The sequence below is a fragment of the Chanos chanos genome, chromosome 7, assembly GCF_902362185.1.
Source record: "Chanos chanos chromosome 7, fChaCha1.1, whole genome shotgun sequence".
NCBI lineage: Eukaryota > Metazoa > Chordata > Actinopteri > Gonorynchiformes > Chanidae > Chanos > Chanos chanos.
The window spans coordinates 34,457,990-34,477,921 of NC_044501.1; the positions used below are offsets into that span (position 1 = coordinate 34,457,990).

General features: G+C 39.7%; 1 protein-coding gene across 2 annotated transcripts in view; it reads right to left on the reverse strand.

The window, feature by feature from the left end:
• The window catches only part of dysf (dysferlin, limb girdle muscular dystrophy 2B (autosomal recessive)), a 65,528-nt gene extending 63,169 nt beyond the window's left edge, over positions 1-2,359 (reverse strand). For both annotated transcript variants that reach the window (XM_030779999.1, XM_030779998.1), the window contains exon 1: positions 2,128-2,359. In XM_030779999.1, coding sequence (XP_030635859.1) covers positions 2,128-2,215 — 88 coding nt within the window. In that variant the 5' untranslated portion in view covers positions 2,216-2,359. The remainder of the gene's footprint in view (positions 1-2,127) is intronic.
• Positions 2,360-19,932: the final 17,573 nt, after the last annotated feature.

A 19,932-nucleotide genomic window follows, 5' to 3' on the forward strand; every position in this document is an offset into this window, starting at 1 on the left:
TGCATTGCCACGGATGTGTATTTGTGTATTTTTTTCTCATTGTTTAAAGTCACAATTGGGGCATTCATAGCATTTGCACAGCACATGTGTTTAGCAGCAGTTTTAAAATGAATCACGAAAGAATGAATAAGACAGAGAGCTCCACCTGGTGCCAAAAATATATAAACAATTTTGCAGAGTTTTACCTATCTGGACCACAGGATCACAACATTCACAGCCCCTCGCTTAAGTCACGTCTCCACAGTCTGTCTCTCTTTTAGCATAGTGCACAATCATCATAGAAATTCTGTAGAGTAACTGATAATTCTCTCTGGAAAATTCTCTCTCAAACTGCTGGTCTACTTTCAGTTAAGCACGTCTCAAAACCACACACACACACACACACACACACACACACACAGGTTGTACTTACAACGAATAATGTGACTCCCTGTCTAGTTTCGCTGCTACAACTCAGCTTTAAATTAAATTACTACCTTAACTGTGGTATTTGGGTTGAAAACAGCTATGAAGCATAATTACATTAGGAAATGGCAAAGTATTTTGAAAGAGAAGCAGAACACACTTGACTATTTATAAAAGTATATGAATATAAATATAAACTAACGCACAAATACCTAGACACACGTATATCTACTTATATGTGCACGTACATGTGCAAGTGAATGTGCAAACATGCACAGAGAGAGAGAGAGAGAGAGAGAGAGAGAGAAAGGCAGAGAGAGAGAAAGAAAGAGAGAGAGAAAGACAGAGAGAGAGAAAGACGGAAAGAGAGAAAGAAAGAGAGAGAATATTTGTGTATACAGCTTGTTAGTGATAGCTTATGATTGACTGAGTGTGTTTCGATAAAGAGGAACGCTTAAACGACACTGTCAGTCGGCGGAGTCCTGATTTCACCTCACTGATCACCTCTGCATGATACAGCATTTGTTACAGTCTCGTCTATTGACCTCTCCCCTCCAACGCAGCCAAGACTATCAGACTATTACGCATTACCCTCCAGAAACCAGGCCCAGGCAGCAGCCAGCTGAGTGCAATTCAACAATACACATTTGTGCTACAACAGCCTGCAAGACACCCAGAGAAGAGGTCATCGCTGCTCACACCGCGCCGGTCTTTGCACCGGAGTTTGCCGATAAGCCTCTGTGTTATATCTGTTCACAGGTTAAACATACAAACGAAGAGAACACTGCTGTGTTTGTGTTTGCAGCGAGACCCCCCCCCCCCCTTCCTCCTCCTCCTCCAAAAAAAAAAGCATGGCTTCTTATCAAACTATTACAACAGCCAAGATTGTCGGAAGCCTATACATGCCATGAACCTGTGACCCTCTTGTTTGATTCATAGATTTTTTTTTTTTTTAAATCAAATTGTTGCCCTTATGTCCCGACTCTGTTTTTGCCACGTCGAGACTGATTCTAATCTAAGAAACATAATGAAATTAAAAAACGGAAAAAAGTTACAGTCGCATTTTCTGGTTTTCCCCCCTTGCTCACCCTGGTGCCCATTTGCACATTAAATTCCACTCATTCATTTCTATAAATAAATATGAGCTAAATGGGGCATAGAGCGGAGGATAGCGTTCGCTAACGACAGAGCCGTCTGAAGCTTCACATCCATACATTTCTCCTCAGTAAGCACAAAAATGCTGCAGACCAGAGAGGTGCCCCTGGACTGCACAAACTCTGATGACGTCGTGAGACCTTTATAAACACAGAATCATGCCACAGCACAGACGCACACACACACACACACAGACACACAGACACACACACGCACACCCACGACCGCTACCATCCTGCAACAGTGTAACATGATTCCCCCCTCCCCATACCCCACCTCAGAGAGAGAGAGAGAGAGAGAGAGAGAGCCTGCTTTTCCAATAATAACATCAGCTGTTAGAGTGAAGAAAAGGAAAAGAGAGAGAGTGGGAGGTGGGGGTGGGGGGGGGGGGGGTAAAAGATGTGGACAAAGTAACATTTTCTGAAATCTATAGTATGTGGCTTGTTGAACCTACCATTTGAAACAATGTTATAGCATCAAATATTTAGTGTCCCCCCCCTCCCTCAGACCATTCTCTCTATCTCGCTCCCTTTCTCTCTCTCTCTCTTTCTACTTCTCTGCTCTTACCTTCATATGTGACGCAGCAGTAGGCATCGCTGATGTCCTCGTCTGGTGTCAGCACATTCTGGGCACACAGGATAAACACACGTAACATGTGGAGAGAGAAAGGTTCCGGCCAGACCCGGTACCGTCACCCACACCAGCTCAAAGTCCAGCCCCAGCTCCACACCTCTCACACAGGCTAAGAGATACACACACACAAGGGGTGTCCCCGGTCCAGACAAGCCCCCAACTGTCTCCTGCTTTCAGTTACGCACACAGAGAGGGAGGGCTAGAGAGAGAGAGGGAAAGAGAGGGGGGAGAGAGAGAGAGAGAGAGAGAAAGAGAGAGAGAGAGAGAGAGCGAGGGGGAGAAAGCAAGATACAGTGGTAGAGAAACATTCAGCTGAGAATTGGTGTCTGGGACTTCAGTCTGTGGAAGCTACCACCACTGGCTGGTTCTGCAACACACACAGACACACAGACACACACACACACACACTCACTCACTCCTCTGGAGCGCCTGACTCATGCATACACACTGTCCTTTCAATCACAGAGAGCTGCTCTCCTTAAAGGTCCAGCGCGCTTTTTTATCGCACTTTAACGTAAGCCTGACAAAAAGAACAGCAAAACTGTATCTAAAAAGAATAAGACTGGCTTCCTATACATGCTTTTGTATATTAGTTGTGTTACATTCAACTTTATTTTCAGACTCAGAACTCAAGTCAAGCATGAAAAAACAATGAAAAATCACACAAATGTACATGCACACACAGACACACAGACGCATGCATGCACACACTTACACACGCACTCACACACTAAACAACAAACACATTGTCTGAGCAAGTGCCACCGCGTAGGTGATGAAGGGTAGAGTGATGAAAAGGCGGATTTTTTTTCATGTGTGACTCTCTCCCTCTCTCTCTCTCTCCCTCTCTCTCTCTCTCTCTGACATATTCAGTCTTTCTTCATCTTAATGTCATTATCGAGGTAAAATAAAACTGTAGACTGAGTTACGGGGCAATCTAAGCGAGGTTCATTCAGTAACTAACTCTAATAATTAATGACTTAATCATTACACATACACAACTCTTACCTGGCTTTGTTTACGATCGCTGACTTTCTCTTCAAACTCGCAGAGGTGTTAAGCCTCAGTACTTCATCTGTTTTGTGCTGTAGCTTTAAAGGTTTTAGTGAGTTAAACCGTGACAAACTCTTTCAAATGGAGTTAGCCATGCAACTCTGTCTGCTGTAGAGAACCATGGTATGAAGAGTCACATGACACAAAGACCAGTCACGTCAGTCACCTGCTCTGTCTTAAGTGTCCCTTTGTGCTTGTTTTTTTTTTGTTTTTCATTGTTATGGTCAAGCACTATCGCATCTGATTCCACTGATCCAGAATCTGATTGTCCGACATTCTGTCAAATCCCAGTCATGTGTAATGATGTGATAAGACAAGGAGAAAAACATGCAACATCTTTATAAGACAAGAGACTACTTTCATGAAGCATGACATACACGTTAGGGGTTTTTCAACCTTTTTCTTCGTGCGCCCCCCCCCCCCCCCCCCTCCCCAGTTTGTCTAGGTATTAACTCTTTGTCATTGTACTTGCCGGTTTGCGTGTAAAAATCTCCTAATCTTGTGCCCCCTTTGACAGGTGCTTGGGTCCCATAGGTTGAAAATTCCTGCCTTTGCATGTCTCATTCTAACATATGAACTGAAGGTGTTATTAGTAGAGATGGGCTCAGTACAGAATTGAACTGAAAAAAATATGAACTTGAATATGAACTAAATTTGAATTGAAGTCGTACATAGGAATTGGAGGACTGGAATTAAATTTGAATTAAGGAAAACAATCATGAATTCAGCTACATTCAGTGAAATTCCAATACTTCCCCTCTCTCTATTTCTATGAGATTATTGACCTTACAAAATATATAATTTCATATGTTTTTTAGACCAAACATTAAGAACACTGTTACAGAATACAGAGCATTTGTTTAAAATTTCACTGAATAAAATTAATTTCCTTACATTCAAATTTAAGTTTTATTTCTACATCCTGTTAGTTGCAACCAGTTTAAACTTGTGAACTGAAGTTTAAAGGTTTGGGGGGCCCAGTATTGTATTCTTTCATAGGGCCCAACATTTCTAGCTGCGCCCCAGACCAGGAGTCTTGAGGACTACTTTGAGGACTTATGGATCAAATCACAAACAAACAAACAAACAAACAAGTAACAATGCCTGCACCCTGATCCCCTCTCTCTCTCTCTCTCTCTCTCTGCTGGTCATTTTTGTGCTAAGTCTTCTTAGTCACTTCCTGCATTTCTGTTGTTCAGTTAATCATTCAGTCTTGGGCTGAACTTGTTTCAGTTAATCTAGTCTTGTTCTCAGTTAGTAAAAATATTATTATGTATTAAAACAGGCAGCACGGTGGTGCAGCGGGTAGCGCTGTCGCCCCGGGTTTGATTCTCGGCTGGGTGGCCAGGGTTCTTTCTGAGTGGAGTTTGCATGTTCTCCTCGTGTCTGCATGGGTTTCCTCTGGGAGCTCTGCTTTTCCCTCATAGTCCAAAGACATGAAAGTCAGGCGAATTGGAGATACTAAATTGGCCCTAGGGATGAATGTGTGTCCATGCCCTGCAACAGACTGGTGACCTGTCCAGGACGTTTCCCTGCCTTTTGCCCAATGAGCGCTGGGATAGGCTCCAGCATCCCCGCGACCCTAATTAAGCAGTTTAGAAAGTGAATGAATTAACATGTATTAAACCAAAGTAGATTCTAATTTGTGTCTTTGTACCTCAAATGGTATTCATTTGAGGTGGGCAGAGATTCTGTAGAGACAGAGTAATAGAGCTTGAGTAGAGGATGTAGATGAGAATAGCTTTCATTTGGTCTCTGGTTTGGCTCCAGTTTTCTTCAAGTCTCACCAGTACAGTCTTCGTCTTTGTGGAGTAACAGTACTTCCTCGTGGAAGTGGGAACTACTATATTGCATGGGTATACAAATATAAAGTGTTAACACAGATGGTGAGTTGATTGTGTGCGTGACAAGCTAACTAACTTATATAACATTGTTACCACCTGTTAACTATTGTTTTTGAGTATTATGGTTGTGCTGAGAGTTACATCTAGGGCTGCACGATTTGGGGGAAATATCTAATTGCGATTTTTCTGACAGATATTGCAATTGCGATTTGATTTGTGATATAATTTTTTTTTAAATTCAAGCTTCAGTTCAATATTCACTGTGTAACAGATTTAAAACATGAGATGGAGCATGACCACATGACATACCATCAAAATGTTAACTACTCTATACTCTAGTGCAAGGATGAGAGCTCAAAGATAGTGCTTCCAACATGTAGGCTCAGTGGCAGTTCTAGCCTGTATGGCGCACTGGGAAAACCCCTCCTTCAGCGTATATTAGAAGCGAGCTGGGTTACCGCTGCAATTGTTAACTTCTCTCTCCGTCATGTGGCATAACGTGCACAGTGTTGATTAAGATATTCTGAGAGCCAAAAATCCCGCTTCCAGCGCTCCAGGTGCAGACTGGTTATATATTATTCTTAACGATTTCGCACAAACCAAAAAAATGTAACAATATGTCTGAAACTATTCACAGTATTATGAATGAATTATGGTTTATTTGGAAGCATTTTGGAGTGAGACTGGTTTTTCTACTGTGCAAAGTTAGAGGTGCGCTATTTGATAGACACCCCCCACCCCCCACCCCCCCGCTCGGGCCTCCAGTGGGGAGACCTGAGGTAAACCGAATTCTGCCCTCCTCCTCATCTCGTACTTTTGAGTGGGAGACCCCAGGCAGCCTACCTAGCTCACAGACTAGAAGCAGGGCGCCAACTCCAACAAGGTTACTTGACCCACACAGTGACATGATATCGTTGACGTGACGTGACATGCAAATGAGCGATAGAATACGGATTACGCAAATGTCACCATTCCGAATTTTTGTTGTTGTTGTTGTTGTTGTTGTGCGGGCGCCCCGTGCCGCCCCCGGCAAGATGCCGCCCTGGGCGCCTGCACATGCCTAAATCCGCCCTGTGTAGGCTTATTTATTACATTTTTTATTAAACGGCTTTGTTGAATACTCGATTCTGATTGGTCAGTTACAGCATTCTATGGTCTGTTATTACCAGGCGGCTGCTATGAATAACGGACCGTCGCTATGGATGCAGTTCTGATCACTAACGGACTATTATTTTTTAACGAAAGCAAATCATCTTCGAATCAATATTTTGTGTAAAACTATTGATTTCTTTAGTAAGTAGCCCTGAAATAAGCGGGATAATGTAGCGAGCTGGTCCTTATTGCGCAATAAACTCCGACAGGGTGATGCAGGACCCCGAAGGGAATCACCCTGTCGGGGTTTATTTCTCAATAATGTGCGGCTAGATGTAGGCGAGATGATCCCTTACTTAATGTACATCGAATATAGAACAATCGAACATAGAATATTTATTACAAAAGCTGTGACTGTGTTAAGTTACATAAATAAATTAATAATAATTCTAAAAAACTAAAAAAAAATGTCCAACGTTCCTTCTGGCTCAGCAGAGTCCATACTTCTGCACCACGACTGTGATGTTTCCTTGGGTTTTAGGTGTTTGTTGTTGGTGGGCGTATACGCAGTCGCCTTGGGTCACTTCTGATTAGTAAGCATGGCTGTCTCACAACGAGAACGGCATGAATTTGTAAAACCGTCGACACGACAGTTTAAATGCGGGCTCAGACGCGCTGTATGTCTTAAAGCATTTGCTAATCGTATTGTTTCAAATCGTGATTTCGATTTGAAATCGATTCATCGTTCAGCCCTAGTTACATCCATCTCTCGGGCAAGGGTGTCTCGTATTTCGCTTTCTGGATAAGTTGGAAGTGTTGGTAAGATGTTTTCTTGTTTAACGTAATATTCCTAAACCTTACAAGTTATCCTGGCAAAAAATAATGTGTTCTTATTCGTGAAGCCAGTTGCCTAGGTTCCACAGAATTAAAGAGTCAAACAGTAAAGATGTCAAGGGTTCGGAAGTTTTGTCACAAATTCTTGGTTGCATAATAACAGATTATTTACTTCCAATCCTCTGTGAATATTTGTCTGTTTAGTTTTTAATTACGCGAATGTTACAAAAGACATCAATTTGTGTGTGTGTGTGTGTGTGTGTTTGAGATGTGCTAAAATCAGGCCTGGGGCACTGTGAAGAAGTAAACCACTTCCTGAAGAGAAGTATCAGTTATTCTGTGTAATTCATATCATATATAATGCGTGTTACTGAACTGAAGTGTATTGGTGTGATTATACTGATTCTGCACTGTGTTACACTGACACAGTCAGGTAAAGTCCGTACAAGTTCATTTAAACATGTGTGTGCTTGCATGTGTAAACATACATATCTGGCAATATTTTAAAAAATAAAGAAGAATGAATCTGAATATGTTTTATAATTTTGTTATCAAAAGATTGACATCATGTGAAAGGATGAAAATGATCAACAGTCACTGTCTTATAGAGGAAGAACAACACTGTTTAAAGAAGAACTGCAGAAAGGCAATGCTACATTAAAACTCTCCAACATGACACTTTCTGATGAAGGGTATTACAGATGTTTCATAATGTCTGAAGCCTGGTATGATGACATTACTCTTCAAATCAAAGTTGAAGGTGAAAACCATTGTTATTTCAGATAAAATATTCAGTAAAATATTGCCTTGTGTTAACAAAACAGGAATATTTTGAAACAATCAAACAATGTATGAAAAAAACAACAGGGGATGAACTTGAATATATTCAATAGTTTTGTTATCAAAAGATGGACATTATAAACAAAAAATATGAAAGGATGAAAATCTGTTTCTAACTGTCTCTGTTTCTAACAGAAAAATTTGAAGTTGTTGGTCCAGCTGATCCTCTTGTTACTCTAGCCGGTGAAGATGTGGTTCTGCCCTGTTATCTCAAACCCAACATCAGTGCTGAGGGAATGACAGTGGAGTGGACTACACAAGACTCACTGGTGCATCTGTACAAAGATCACAAAGACAGAAATGATCAACAGTCTCTGTCTTATAGAGGAAGGACGACACTGTTTAAAGAAGAACTACAGAGAGGCAATGCTTCATTAAAACTCTCCAATGTGACTCTCTCTGATGAGGGGTATTACAGATGTTTAAAACAGTCTCACACCTGGTATCATGTCATTACCCTTCAAATCAAAGTAAATAAAATATTTGCTGTTTTTCCCATTTTGACTTATGTTAAAAGCTACTTTTTAAGTTGTGATAAAGACTCCTTTTGCTTTCTATAAACATGCTGTAAAAGGTATTGCTTCTATGCCAGATGATGTTTCACTGTTTCAGACACCAGAACCAACAACCTGTTCTGCAGGGTAAAACCGAGAGATCACATGAAGGCAGGAAATAGTATTATCAAAGGCAAGTACATTCTTTCTTTCTTTCTTTCTTTCTTTCTTTCTTTCTTTCTTCCTCTCTTTTTTGTCATGTCATCATTTCATTTAACTGAAGTGGTATTAAAACTTCTGATATCAAAATGAATGATTATACAGCTATACGGCTCAACTTAATTCCCACTTAGCAACGCGTTTATAAATTTAGCAATATGTTCAAGTTTGTTTTGCGCTTTGAGTTTCGACATGTCATATCTACACTTACAATGAATCTTAACTAAGACAGTACAGCATGGTAGAATGGCTTAAAATACTATAAACTATGAATTACTGTTATGTGTACTGAAGGTCAAAAACTGCATGTTTACATTATTAAAACCAGACAAATGCATACTGTTTTCTGAGCGATGTCCAGTTGTGTTGGTTTTGTTTTCAGTCATTCTTACAGAAGGCAAAATGAAGTCTTCCACACATTAACATGCTTTTTGTTTATTTAAATATGAAAAACAAAGGTAACATTTGCAAAAGCTTTTAGATTTTGTTATTAACACCCACTGTTAAAGCAACTGACATTTTAGGATTTTTTGGGGGGTATTCTAACAATTTCAAATGTCTTTTTTGTTTATTGCAGCAGTTCCAGTGTGGTTGGCTGTTGTAATTGCAGTTAAAGCTTCAGTTGTTACATTAATTGTGCTGCTTTGCTGTAAAGAAAGAGGTCATTTTCAAATTTCTGTCAAAATTTTTTATCTTTTTTCTATCAGGATTTTAAATGAAAGTTTGTGTAACATGTTTTTTATACCACCAAGAATTTTACAATCTCAACTCCTATGCATCCTAGAGAATTTTAAATACAGTATTCAACCCCACAAAATGATTGCATTTCCACCAAGTTCTTTCAGATGTTTATATTAGCAAGGCAGTCAGGTCTAGTATTAAATCTATCTATTTCTCAAAATTCTCCGACATGGAGGAAAAATGCACTTTGCATGATTTTGACTAATAGTATGAGGGGGTGACAGTCTTTCTTTTTACCCCATGTAAAACATATAAATAAATTAGTACACAACTTAAATTTAATAACCTAATACCCAGGGCTGGCCCAAGCCTTTATGGGGCCCTAAGCAGAATTTGATTTGGGGGCCCCCACCGCCTCGGCACTGCCAGTGCCATTTACTGCTGTCAATACTTGATCATTCGCACACCTACTGTAAATCACACCCATTATCAATTTTATTAGTTGTAGCTGTGTTGCTTACGTCATACCAATGTCAGTCTGGCATGTTTTCACCCTTCTATGGTTTTCAATCTTGAAAGGTAGTAAACTCACAAGAGTAGTCTGGTCTTAATTTGTGTTTTAATATTCAAAGTGATACAGTACTAAGTGGCATACTGAACGGGGTGCACTGAAAAGTAACAAAATTAACCAGCAGACAATGCATTTACTGTAAACAAGTTAACCATTTAATTGCTTAGTTTAACCACTTAATTGAGTTCATTGCTACATTCGTTACTATGCGCGTGCGTGGCACTGGCTCTAACAGAGGCAGCGGGAATTGATTAAACCAGTAGTATTAGCTAGCCAACCCATTAACATAATATCACATTTTCATATGATTACCTTTGACATTATGTAATATGTCATAAAAAAAAAAGATCAAGTTCCCTTGTGGGACATTTTAAGCGCTCTCGGGGGCCCTCTGGTGGCCATGGGGTCAGAAGCAGGTGCTTAGTTCACTCGTGTGTCTGGCCGGCCCTGCTAATACCATTTGAAAAGGCTTGTAATAACAGAAACAAAAACAAAATGACAAAATAGAAAGAAAAGCAAAATGACATGATGCACTGTCATTTAGTGTGCATGCATCTGTGTGTGTGTGTGTGTGTGTGTGTGTGTGTGTGTGTGTGTGTGTTCATTTGTAGTGAATAAGCGGATGGAATTATTACGTGCAGATGAGTGTCATTTCATACCTGATGACTTACACTATCAGTATTAATGGCGCTTTGATGTTTCTCTCTGTGTTTCCTATGTGAACTTTGGAACATAAATATGATATTCTCTGTATTCTCTGCATAATTGTATTCAGTTATGTTGAAATTCGTCAAACAAAAGGGAATTGCCAGCTTTACATGACTCAGTTAATGTCTGTATCAAAGAAACTGAGTTAAAGATCACGATTTCAGTCTACTCAACTGAAAATTCAAGTTTAAGGGTAATAAAGTAATTAGCGGTGTTCATTTGACTTTAAAAGGCATATATGTGAAAGGGACAAATCAGAGACATATGTTTAGCATATGTTTGTACTTTTGTTTGTGTTTTGGTATTGCCATGTGCTTCTGTTTGTTCCTGTGTACTCCTGTCCCCAACCCCCCACCTGATCCCTATTATTACCTGGTTCATTCCTTCCAATAGTCTGTCTCTGCTGTTAAGTGTTCTGTGCATTTAAGTCCTGTGTTTGTTCCTGTTCTTTGTCAGATTGTGACCGTGATTTTCTGTGCCATGTCTTTGTGAGTGCTTACCATTTGTGATTTGAAATTTTGACTGTATTTACCTTGTTTTTTGGGGGGAGTTTTGCCTAACGATTTGGATTTGTTTGCTCTGCGGATCTTTTGGTTTCGACCCTGGACTGGACTTTGCTTGATTTTTCAAATAAACCTAATTTTTCATACTGTGTCCACAGTTGGGTCTCGGTCCCTCAAGCCTCACAAAAACACTCACATTAGCATTGTGGTGTCTTTGTTCATCAGGTCCAACAAACAGACACCACCTAGGTTATTGTTTGACTTTGTTAATTGTTCATTTCTGTTTTGACTATCAATACATGTTGACCAGTTTTTTCCTTTGTGTGTGATCTAACACAAAAAACCCTCATCCTGGGTAATACTCAGTTTCTCAGTCTGGTCACTTGTTGTTGTATGATGTCATGGTGTATGTGAATGTACCATTGGACTCCAGCAGGGGCTCCTCTGTTAACAAAAAATAATTTAAATTTGTGTCTTTACCTCAAATGATATTTAGGGATTATGTTTCCCGGAGTAATTGCTTCATTCTTCTAAATTTATAACCTAATTGTGGGACGAGATATTTTGTAGAGGTGAATGAAAGCAGCTAGAGCAGAGGATGTACATCGGAATTGCTTTCATTTGGTTTCACTTTTCAAATCTTGCAAGAAAAGTCTTTGTCTTTGCAAAATTATGGTATTTCCTGAAGAAAGTGGAAACTATCATGTTGTCACAGGCAGTGGGCTGATTGTGTGTGTGACAAGAAAAGCTAACTAGCCTATGTAACATTACCACGTGTTAACCATTGAGTGATCTAGTACCGAAAGTTACCTCTGTTTCTGGAATTTGTTCAAACCTCCACTCCTCTCTGGGAAGGGTACCTCATTTCACTTCCCAAACAGGTTTGAAGTCATATTACTTCTGCATTTTTCTTACTGTGCCTCTCTTGTTTAAGTATTATTGTTGTGTTGAGAGTTGCGTCCATCTGTCTTGAATTTGTTCAGTCTTCTGTTCCTCCCTGGCAAGGGTGTCTCATATTTTGCTTCCTGGATGAGTTTGAAGTGAGATGATTTCTATAGCTGGTAAGACTTTTTTTTGTTTGTTTAACCTAATGATCCTGGGCCTTAGTAATCCTAGCTAAAAATTGTGTTTTTATTCATGGAGCGAGTTGTCTAAGTTCTACTGAAAGAAAGAGTCAAACAGTAAAGATGTCAAGGGTGTGGAAATTTGGTCACAAATTCTTGGTTGCATAATAACAGATTATTTACTCCCAATCCTCTGTGAATTTGTCTGTTTTGTTTTCTTTTAAATTACGCCAGTGTCACAAATGACATCAATTTGTGTGTGTGTCTCCATGCGTCTGTTTTTGAGCTGTGTCAAAGTGAAGAGGGAAGACCATTTCCTGGAGAGAAGTATCAGTTATTCTATGTAATTTATATGATATATCTCCTTCAGGGATGAAGTGTTTTGGTGTGATTATACTGATTCTGCACTGTGCTACAGTGATGCTATCAGGTAAAGTCCATGCAACTTCCTTTACGTGTGTATGTGCTTGCCTGTGTAAGGAGATAACGTTAGATGATTCTATCCCAGTGTATCTGTATGAATAGAGAAACATGTAGGCCAGTCTTATTGACTATCTGGTTGTACAGGTACAATAGAGCAACATAGCAATATATTACCTGTAGTAACAGTGACACTATAACAAAAAATAATAGTGATACTACAAAGTTTTGAAGTAACAAAACAGGAATATTGTGATATTGTCACAGACTGACATTATAAATGAAAAATGTGAAAGGATTAAAATGTGTCGTGTCTCTGTTTCTGACTGCAGAGTTTAAACTTGCTGTTCCTATTGCGCCTCTTACTGTTCGAGTTGGTGAAGATGTGGTTCTGCCCTGTCATCTCAACATCAATGCTGAGGGAATGACAGTGGAGTGGACTGTAGGACAAAACTCACTGGTACACCTGTACCAAGATCACAGAGACAAAAATGATCAACAGTCTCTGTGTTATAGAGGAAGGACAAAACTGTGTAAAGAAGAACTGCAGAAAGGCAATGCTTCATTAACACTGTCCAATGTGACTCTCTCTGACGAAGGGAAGTATAAATGTTTAATACACTCTAAAACCTGGTCTGATGAAATTACTCTTCAACTCAAAGTTGAAGGTGAGAACCATTATTTCAGGAATAATATGTTATAATATAATAATATAATATGGTTTTTACCAATTTGACACATGTTAAATCCTAATTAGTATGTTGTGGTTAAGACCTTTTTCTTTGTTGTTTTTGTTCTCTGTAAACATGGAAGCTGTTGGAACAGACCTAGTGATCAAACAGGAGGACCACAGTAAAGATGGAAGACTCAGGCTGGTGTGTGAAACCAGAGGCTGGTACCCTGAACCTGAGGTTTTGTGGTTGAACAAAGACGATGGGAAACTTCTCCCTGCTGAGGATACAGAGGCAATCAGAGAGACAGAGGGTTTCTATGTCAAACGACGTCTCACTGTTTCAGACAGTGACACCTACAGGTTCATCTGCAGAGTAAAACTGAGAAATCACATGAAACAGAAAGATATTATTATACCAGGCAAGTTAATATTTCTTTGTTTCTTTCCTTTTTCACCATTGGTCTTCAACAGAGGATGACTTTCCCTTAATCATTAATATACTCATTGACTCAGAGAAGCACATTAATAGTCTTTCTATGTAGTAAAGAGTGAAGAAAATATGAAACATTTGCAGAAGTGTTGGGTCTGTGTTATAAATCCACACTGTTAAGTCAGTTTAATGTTTAGGATTTTGGTGATATTCTGTCAATATCATGACTTTTCTATTTCAGGTAAACCGGTTAAATGGTGGGTTGTTATAATTGTGATTATAACAGCTGCAGTTGTTGGATTTATTGTGCTGCTTTATTGTAATCGTAAAGCAAAAGGTAAATTTTACCTTTACTTCAAAACTTATGCCTTCAGCTAACAGCATTTGAAAAGTTTGCATAATATGTTTTTGTGCCATTAAAATTTTGCAATTTCAACTGATTATACAATTATGAGGTATTGTTAAAATGTGCAATGTTGTAATGTTAACTGTCTAATGTCATTAGAAAAGACTTGCAAAAATACAATATTATCCTATTATTAGAAAAATATACTTCTACTATAAGAGTAATATAATTCTATGAAATTTCTAAAACTAAAGGTTTTAGTTCAAAGCAGCCAACCTTAAAAACCTAAAAACTTCATTATAGACAAAGTACACTGAGCCTAATGCAAATGCTCTTTGCCTGTTTTCAGAAATTCAGAGAAGAAGAAAACACACAGGTGAGTATTTACTTACTTTAAATGTGCAATACTACATTTTCCCTCTTCACAAAATGATTTTACTCACTGAGCAACTAATAATGCCTGCGATTGGTAGCGCAACACCTTTTAAATGGCTCTGTTTTAGAGAATTTAATGATTTTTGCTCAGATTGGTAAGGCTTTTAGGGTGTGCACAATGCCAGTCAGACCCTTCAACATTAATAACAAATGCTTCTGATCAGGGTTTTTTATCTCGCTGTTTAAAGTTCCCAAATGTTACAGCTGTGTTGATGATTTGTTGGGTAAATATGCATAGTTTTAATATCCCAAGAGAATTTGTTCTGTCTTTTTTTTTTTTTATCTGTTTGTTCAGTGTCCATAAGTTTAGGGTGGTGGAGAGATTCACTACATGACGTATTTTTCCAGTCTTTTTAGTTTTATTAACTGTATAAGGTATATGACCATTATCATTGGAAATGGATCTGCATCCAAAATAGGCTTTTCTTTTAGTTTTGAATCACTTCACCTTTAAAGCCCATGCAGTTCCGAATTCAAATTCAAATTTTTGTCACACACACAGCCATACACAGTACGACGTGCAGAGAAATGCTTATTCTGACTGTCCGAATGATAAAAAGTGTATAAGATAGAGATAAGGATAAAAATTAGAATATACATAATCAGAACATAAATAAAATGTGAAGAGAATATAAAGAATGTAATATAAGAGAAAATTAAAAAATACAGTATAAAATATATAAGAGAAGGTAAAAAAAACAGGAGTAAAGTGCAGATATGTGAGGTAGTGAGGTGTGCAACATCAACATCAGGCTGAGGTAGTTTAGTGAATGAGATGAATAGCAGACTTGTATAATAAATAGTGTAGATAGAAAGCAGGTGTAGTGCAAGGTCCAGATATGGGGTGTAGTGCAAGGCTCAGGGTCCAGTCCTAGTGATAGGATGGCATCTCAGGCGCTCAGCTGATCGTACCACCCTCTGGAGAGCCCGTCTATCCTGCTTGGTGCTATTCCCAAACCAGGCTATGATGCTTCCCGTCAGGATGCTCTCAATGGTGCAAGCGTAAAAGTTCCTTCACACCTTAAGCAGTTTGAAGTCTCTTAAGTGTCTAAGGTGGTAGAGATGCTAACGGGTTTTCTTCACCAGGGTGTTAATGTGGCAGGACCATTACAGGTCCTGCGTGATGTGAACACCCAGGTAATGAAAGCTGTCCACTCTCTCCACTGGGTTCCCATTGATCCTGAGGGGGTGGTAGTTCCTCTCCTGCTTTCTGGTGAAGTCCACTATCAGTTCTTTTGCCTTGCTGCCATTCAGGAGGAGGTTTTTCTTCTGGCACCAGTTTGCCAGGCTCTTAACCTCCTCCAGGTAAACCTTCTCATTGTTGTCAGAGATCAGGCCCACCACAACAGTGTCATCAGCAAACTCGATAATGGTGGTAGAGCAGGAAGTGGCCACACAGTCATAGAGTACAGCTGGCTGCTCAAGACACAACCCTGGGGAGCACTGGTGGTGAGGGAGGGAGAGACATGTCTGCCCACTCGTACTGCCCACAAATACAAATAATTTTCACATTCCAACAAATACAAATAGTGGTCCTGCTGTATACCTGTAATCAACATTACTGGAAGAGAGAGATCACAATAGTGGCAATCACACAATAGAAAATAACATTATCCATGATACACACAACATCATCAGCTGAATTAAAACACTGAAATGTGAAGACCCATAATATTTAAATACTACAAAACACACATGTAACGACCTCGTCTCCTCCCTCGCCGGTTTCAACCATTCCGCGCTGAGCGTCGCCGGTTTACTGATCACCAGTCTAATCACTCTTATCCTGCACACCTGCTCTCACTTTGGTTTTCCCTGATACCTCTTGCTATTTAAAACCATCTGCTGGATCAGTCAGGGCGAAGTCTACACCTCCCATGTGTTTACTGAGCTGGTCATACTTGAGTGTTTGTGTATTTCCCGTGCTGTATTGTCTTGTAACTGTTACTTGTAACTGACCTCCTGTAAATCTAGTTTTGTGTCACTCGCTTTCTGGTCCCCTGATAACCCAACTGTTCATCACTTCTTTCATTAAAACAAACTTTACCCCGCACTTGTCCAGCTCCGTGGTTCTTCCTTACAACAACAACAAAAAAAAAACATATGCACATATTGTCGGGATGAATCCGAATACGTTATTCGGGAAAGCACAAATAATGCGATGGAAACAGATTTCTTCTACCCGAAGTTGCTCGTTATTCTTCGGGGGGGAAATGATTGCATGTCTGTACGTCAGGCATTATGTTTATCATTGTGTATGCCCACAAAGTAAAAATGCCCATTCTGTTTGCAACACAGGACTTTGATTTCACTATCATGTACCACACATTATTGAAAAGCGATCGCTATATTCTGTAGTCTTCCCCTCTGCGTCAGGTGCGGGAACCAGCGAGACAAAAGCCTGGTGTGGCAGCTGGTTTACCCCCATAACCTGTCATTTTTAGCTGTTTGCGGTAATTTCCTCCACAAAAAAGTCGAAAGTCTTCATTTAATATACACTACTGAAAAGCGATGGCTAGATTCTGTAGTCTCTCCCACCGGGTCAGCGCAAATTAATACTGTAAAATAGTATTTCACGTTTCCGTAGCGAACTGCATCAAGAATCGCGAGCTCAGCATCACTGGAATTTAGGAGTATTCCCCTAAACTGAAAGATATTGTTGCTTCGTAGTCTAACTCTTATCTCTTAGTCTTTTCCACTTATGAACGGCAGGTACACTTGGTAACGTTCCGAACACTTTACTCAATTAATAGATGATTTACAACAGTCTCCAGGGAGAGATGCCCAAAAACAAAATAAAGAACGTCCTCAAACGCAAAACTCTATCTGAAAAACTGTCGTTTCGATGCTCCTCCTAAGCGCTTCGCCCCCACCCCTCTAACTGGCCAACTTGGCCACCCTGTCCCCCCCAGTACTTGAAGTGAGATGTATGAGGCTTATGCATGTGTCAGTCCGCGTGTGAGTGAGTGAGTGAGTGAGGGACGCTACAATTTTTTTCTATGTGTCTTTACCGTAAATAGTTTTTCTTTCCTATGCAAAACACAATCTTTCGATTTACAAAACATCTTTTCAGTTTCTGATTGTTCATTGCCCGATTTAACGTGGCTTCCTGTACAAACCACGCCCATGTTCAGTCTACGATCCGAATACAGATACAGAGACGCATAATTTTGTTGGATCAGCAGATACAGTTACAGATCTGTAAATGAATATCCACACGCCAATCATTGTTTCATTCACCCAAGCCACAGTCTTTCATCTTAACCCATGACATCAGGCATATGACATTTGACACTGGAACAAAATTATTCCTTTAGTGTAGGTTTCGTGCCCCACTGTCTCTTGCTTTGGTGCTTTAATAAAGAATAGAACTACTGCATGTTTTAAACAGAGCCTGAAAAAAAAATCAAGATTTTCAGTCCTTTGGTAATTGGTATGAAATACACTTCAAGAAAATGTTTTATTTTTTTCACAGTGGATGTGACTCTGGATCCTGACACGGCACATCATGACCTCATTCTGTCTGATGATGGAAAGGAAGTGAGAATCAGAGATAGGAGAGGACAGAGAACTGAAGACAACCACAGCAATACAGACCCAAAGAAGTTTGATACATTTAACTGTGTGCTAGGAAAGGAAGGTTTCCACTCAGGGAGATTTTACTATGAAGTACAGGTTGGGGATAAGCCTTACTGGTTTTTAGGAGTGGCCACAGAGTCAGCTGAAAGGAATGGGTGCTTTACTGAAAGCCCAGAGAACGGATACTGGACTATTAGGCTGAGGGGTGGAAATCTATATTTTGCTTTAGAATCTGAACCGGCCCACTTGGCCTTGAAGCAGAAGCCACAAAAGATTGGGATTTTTGTGGATTATGAAAAGGGCACAGTCACCTTTTATGATGTGGGGGCCAGGTCAATGATCTACTCTTTCACTAATGCGTCATTCAGAGGGGAAAAAATCTACCCATACTTCTGCACTTGTGCTTTCAATATTCGTCAGTATGACAACTCAGCTCCACTCATCATCATACCTGTTGAAAACATTTAACATTTAATCTCACAAAAGTTCTTGTTATCAGCAATAGAGATACTTCCTCCGCGGTGTTTACTGGTTTTAATTGTCACAGGGTTTATTTTTAAAGACATACTAATAGTAATAACCCAAATAGCGATCAAATTAATAATGATAAAATTTGCATTGTCAGCCGAGTTCAGCCTTTACTGAACATGTAAACAGCTATAAGAGTAATGCCTTAAATAGTGACCAAATTAATAACGATCAAATTTGCATTGCCAGCTGAGTCCTGTTGTCACAGCCTGCACCTCATTTTGGACTTTTATTTTGAAATGTCTTGTGCTCCTGTTCCGTGTGTGTTTCCACCCCTCACCTGGTCCTGTTTGTTCCATTTATTAACCTCGTTTTCCCCTTGTTAATTTCCACCAATTAGGTTTCTCCAGTTTAGTTCTCCTCTTGTATTTAAGCCCTTGTGTTTGACCTGTCCTTTGTCTATTGTTGTTTGTTTTTGTTTGAAGATACTGGTTGGCTGTGCTGTTTATGTCCAGTTTTTGTTCCTGTTTATTCAGCTACGTTTTGAAAGTAAAGTCCTCCTTTTTGCTACCACCATCACTGTGTCTTGCGCTTGGGTCTAGCTCAACTGCACACCTCGCACCTGTCTGTATTGAACCTGCTTGTAAACTACTGAATGATTCTTGCTCTGTTTAAACAGTGAAGAATGAGTTATTGAATGTACATTAAAAGTCTTGACACTTTCCCTCTTTCTCCAATAGTAGGATCATCTCTGAATATGTACAGTGATGAGGAGGGTTTTGTGACTTTAACAGAAACCAACGTGAACAATCTTTTTAAAGACTGGAATGAAATCAATAATTTGTGGAAGTTTGGTCCAGTTTACATAACATAGTGGAAAAGGGAATCAGATGAAATGTTATGAATGCTAATCTTAGAGTTAACAAACTTAACAGCATTGCTGTCCCCTGTCCTTACAGATCTGTTACAGTCATTCCTCTATTCTGTGAAAAGTCTGTGTACTATACATAAAATTAAAGGTTAAATGGCACAAATTATTTTTAAAACTGAACTGCATCACAATTCTTACTGAAGTACAGAGAGAGGTGGGTGCCAGGACAAATGAGAAACATTTTGCCGTGCCACTGTGTGAAAAGTGGTGTATCCGGACAAAGTAAACTTCCGCCAAACCTGCTGTTTGTCGGAGGTATTCGGATGCCTGCAGAACTTTATGCGGACCTGCAAACTCCCGAAATGTCCGAATACAGCTGTTAGACGGAAGTTTTCAGGCATTTGCGTGACCATAGTCATTAGCTGATGGCTTGGCCTTTCAAATGCTAATAACAGTCAGTGGTCTGGGTGGGACTGGGTATAGAAGCCTGCCCCCCTTCCTCGCTGTAACTTTCTGTCGGTTGGCCCATATGTAATATTTAGGCTATATTTTGATAACCACACAAACTTGTTAGGTGTTGCATGGTATATAATACAGCAGTCGTAGGCCCATTT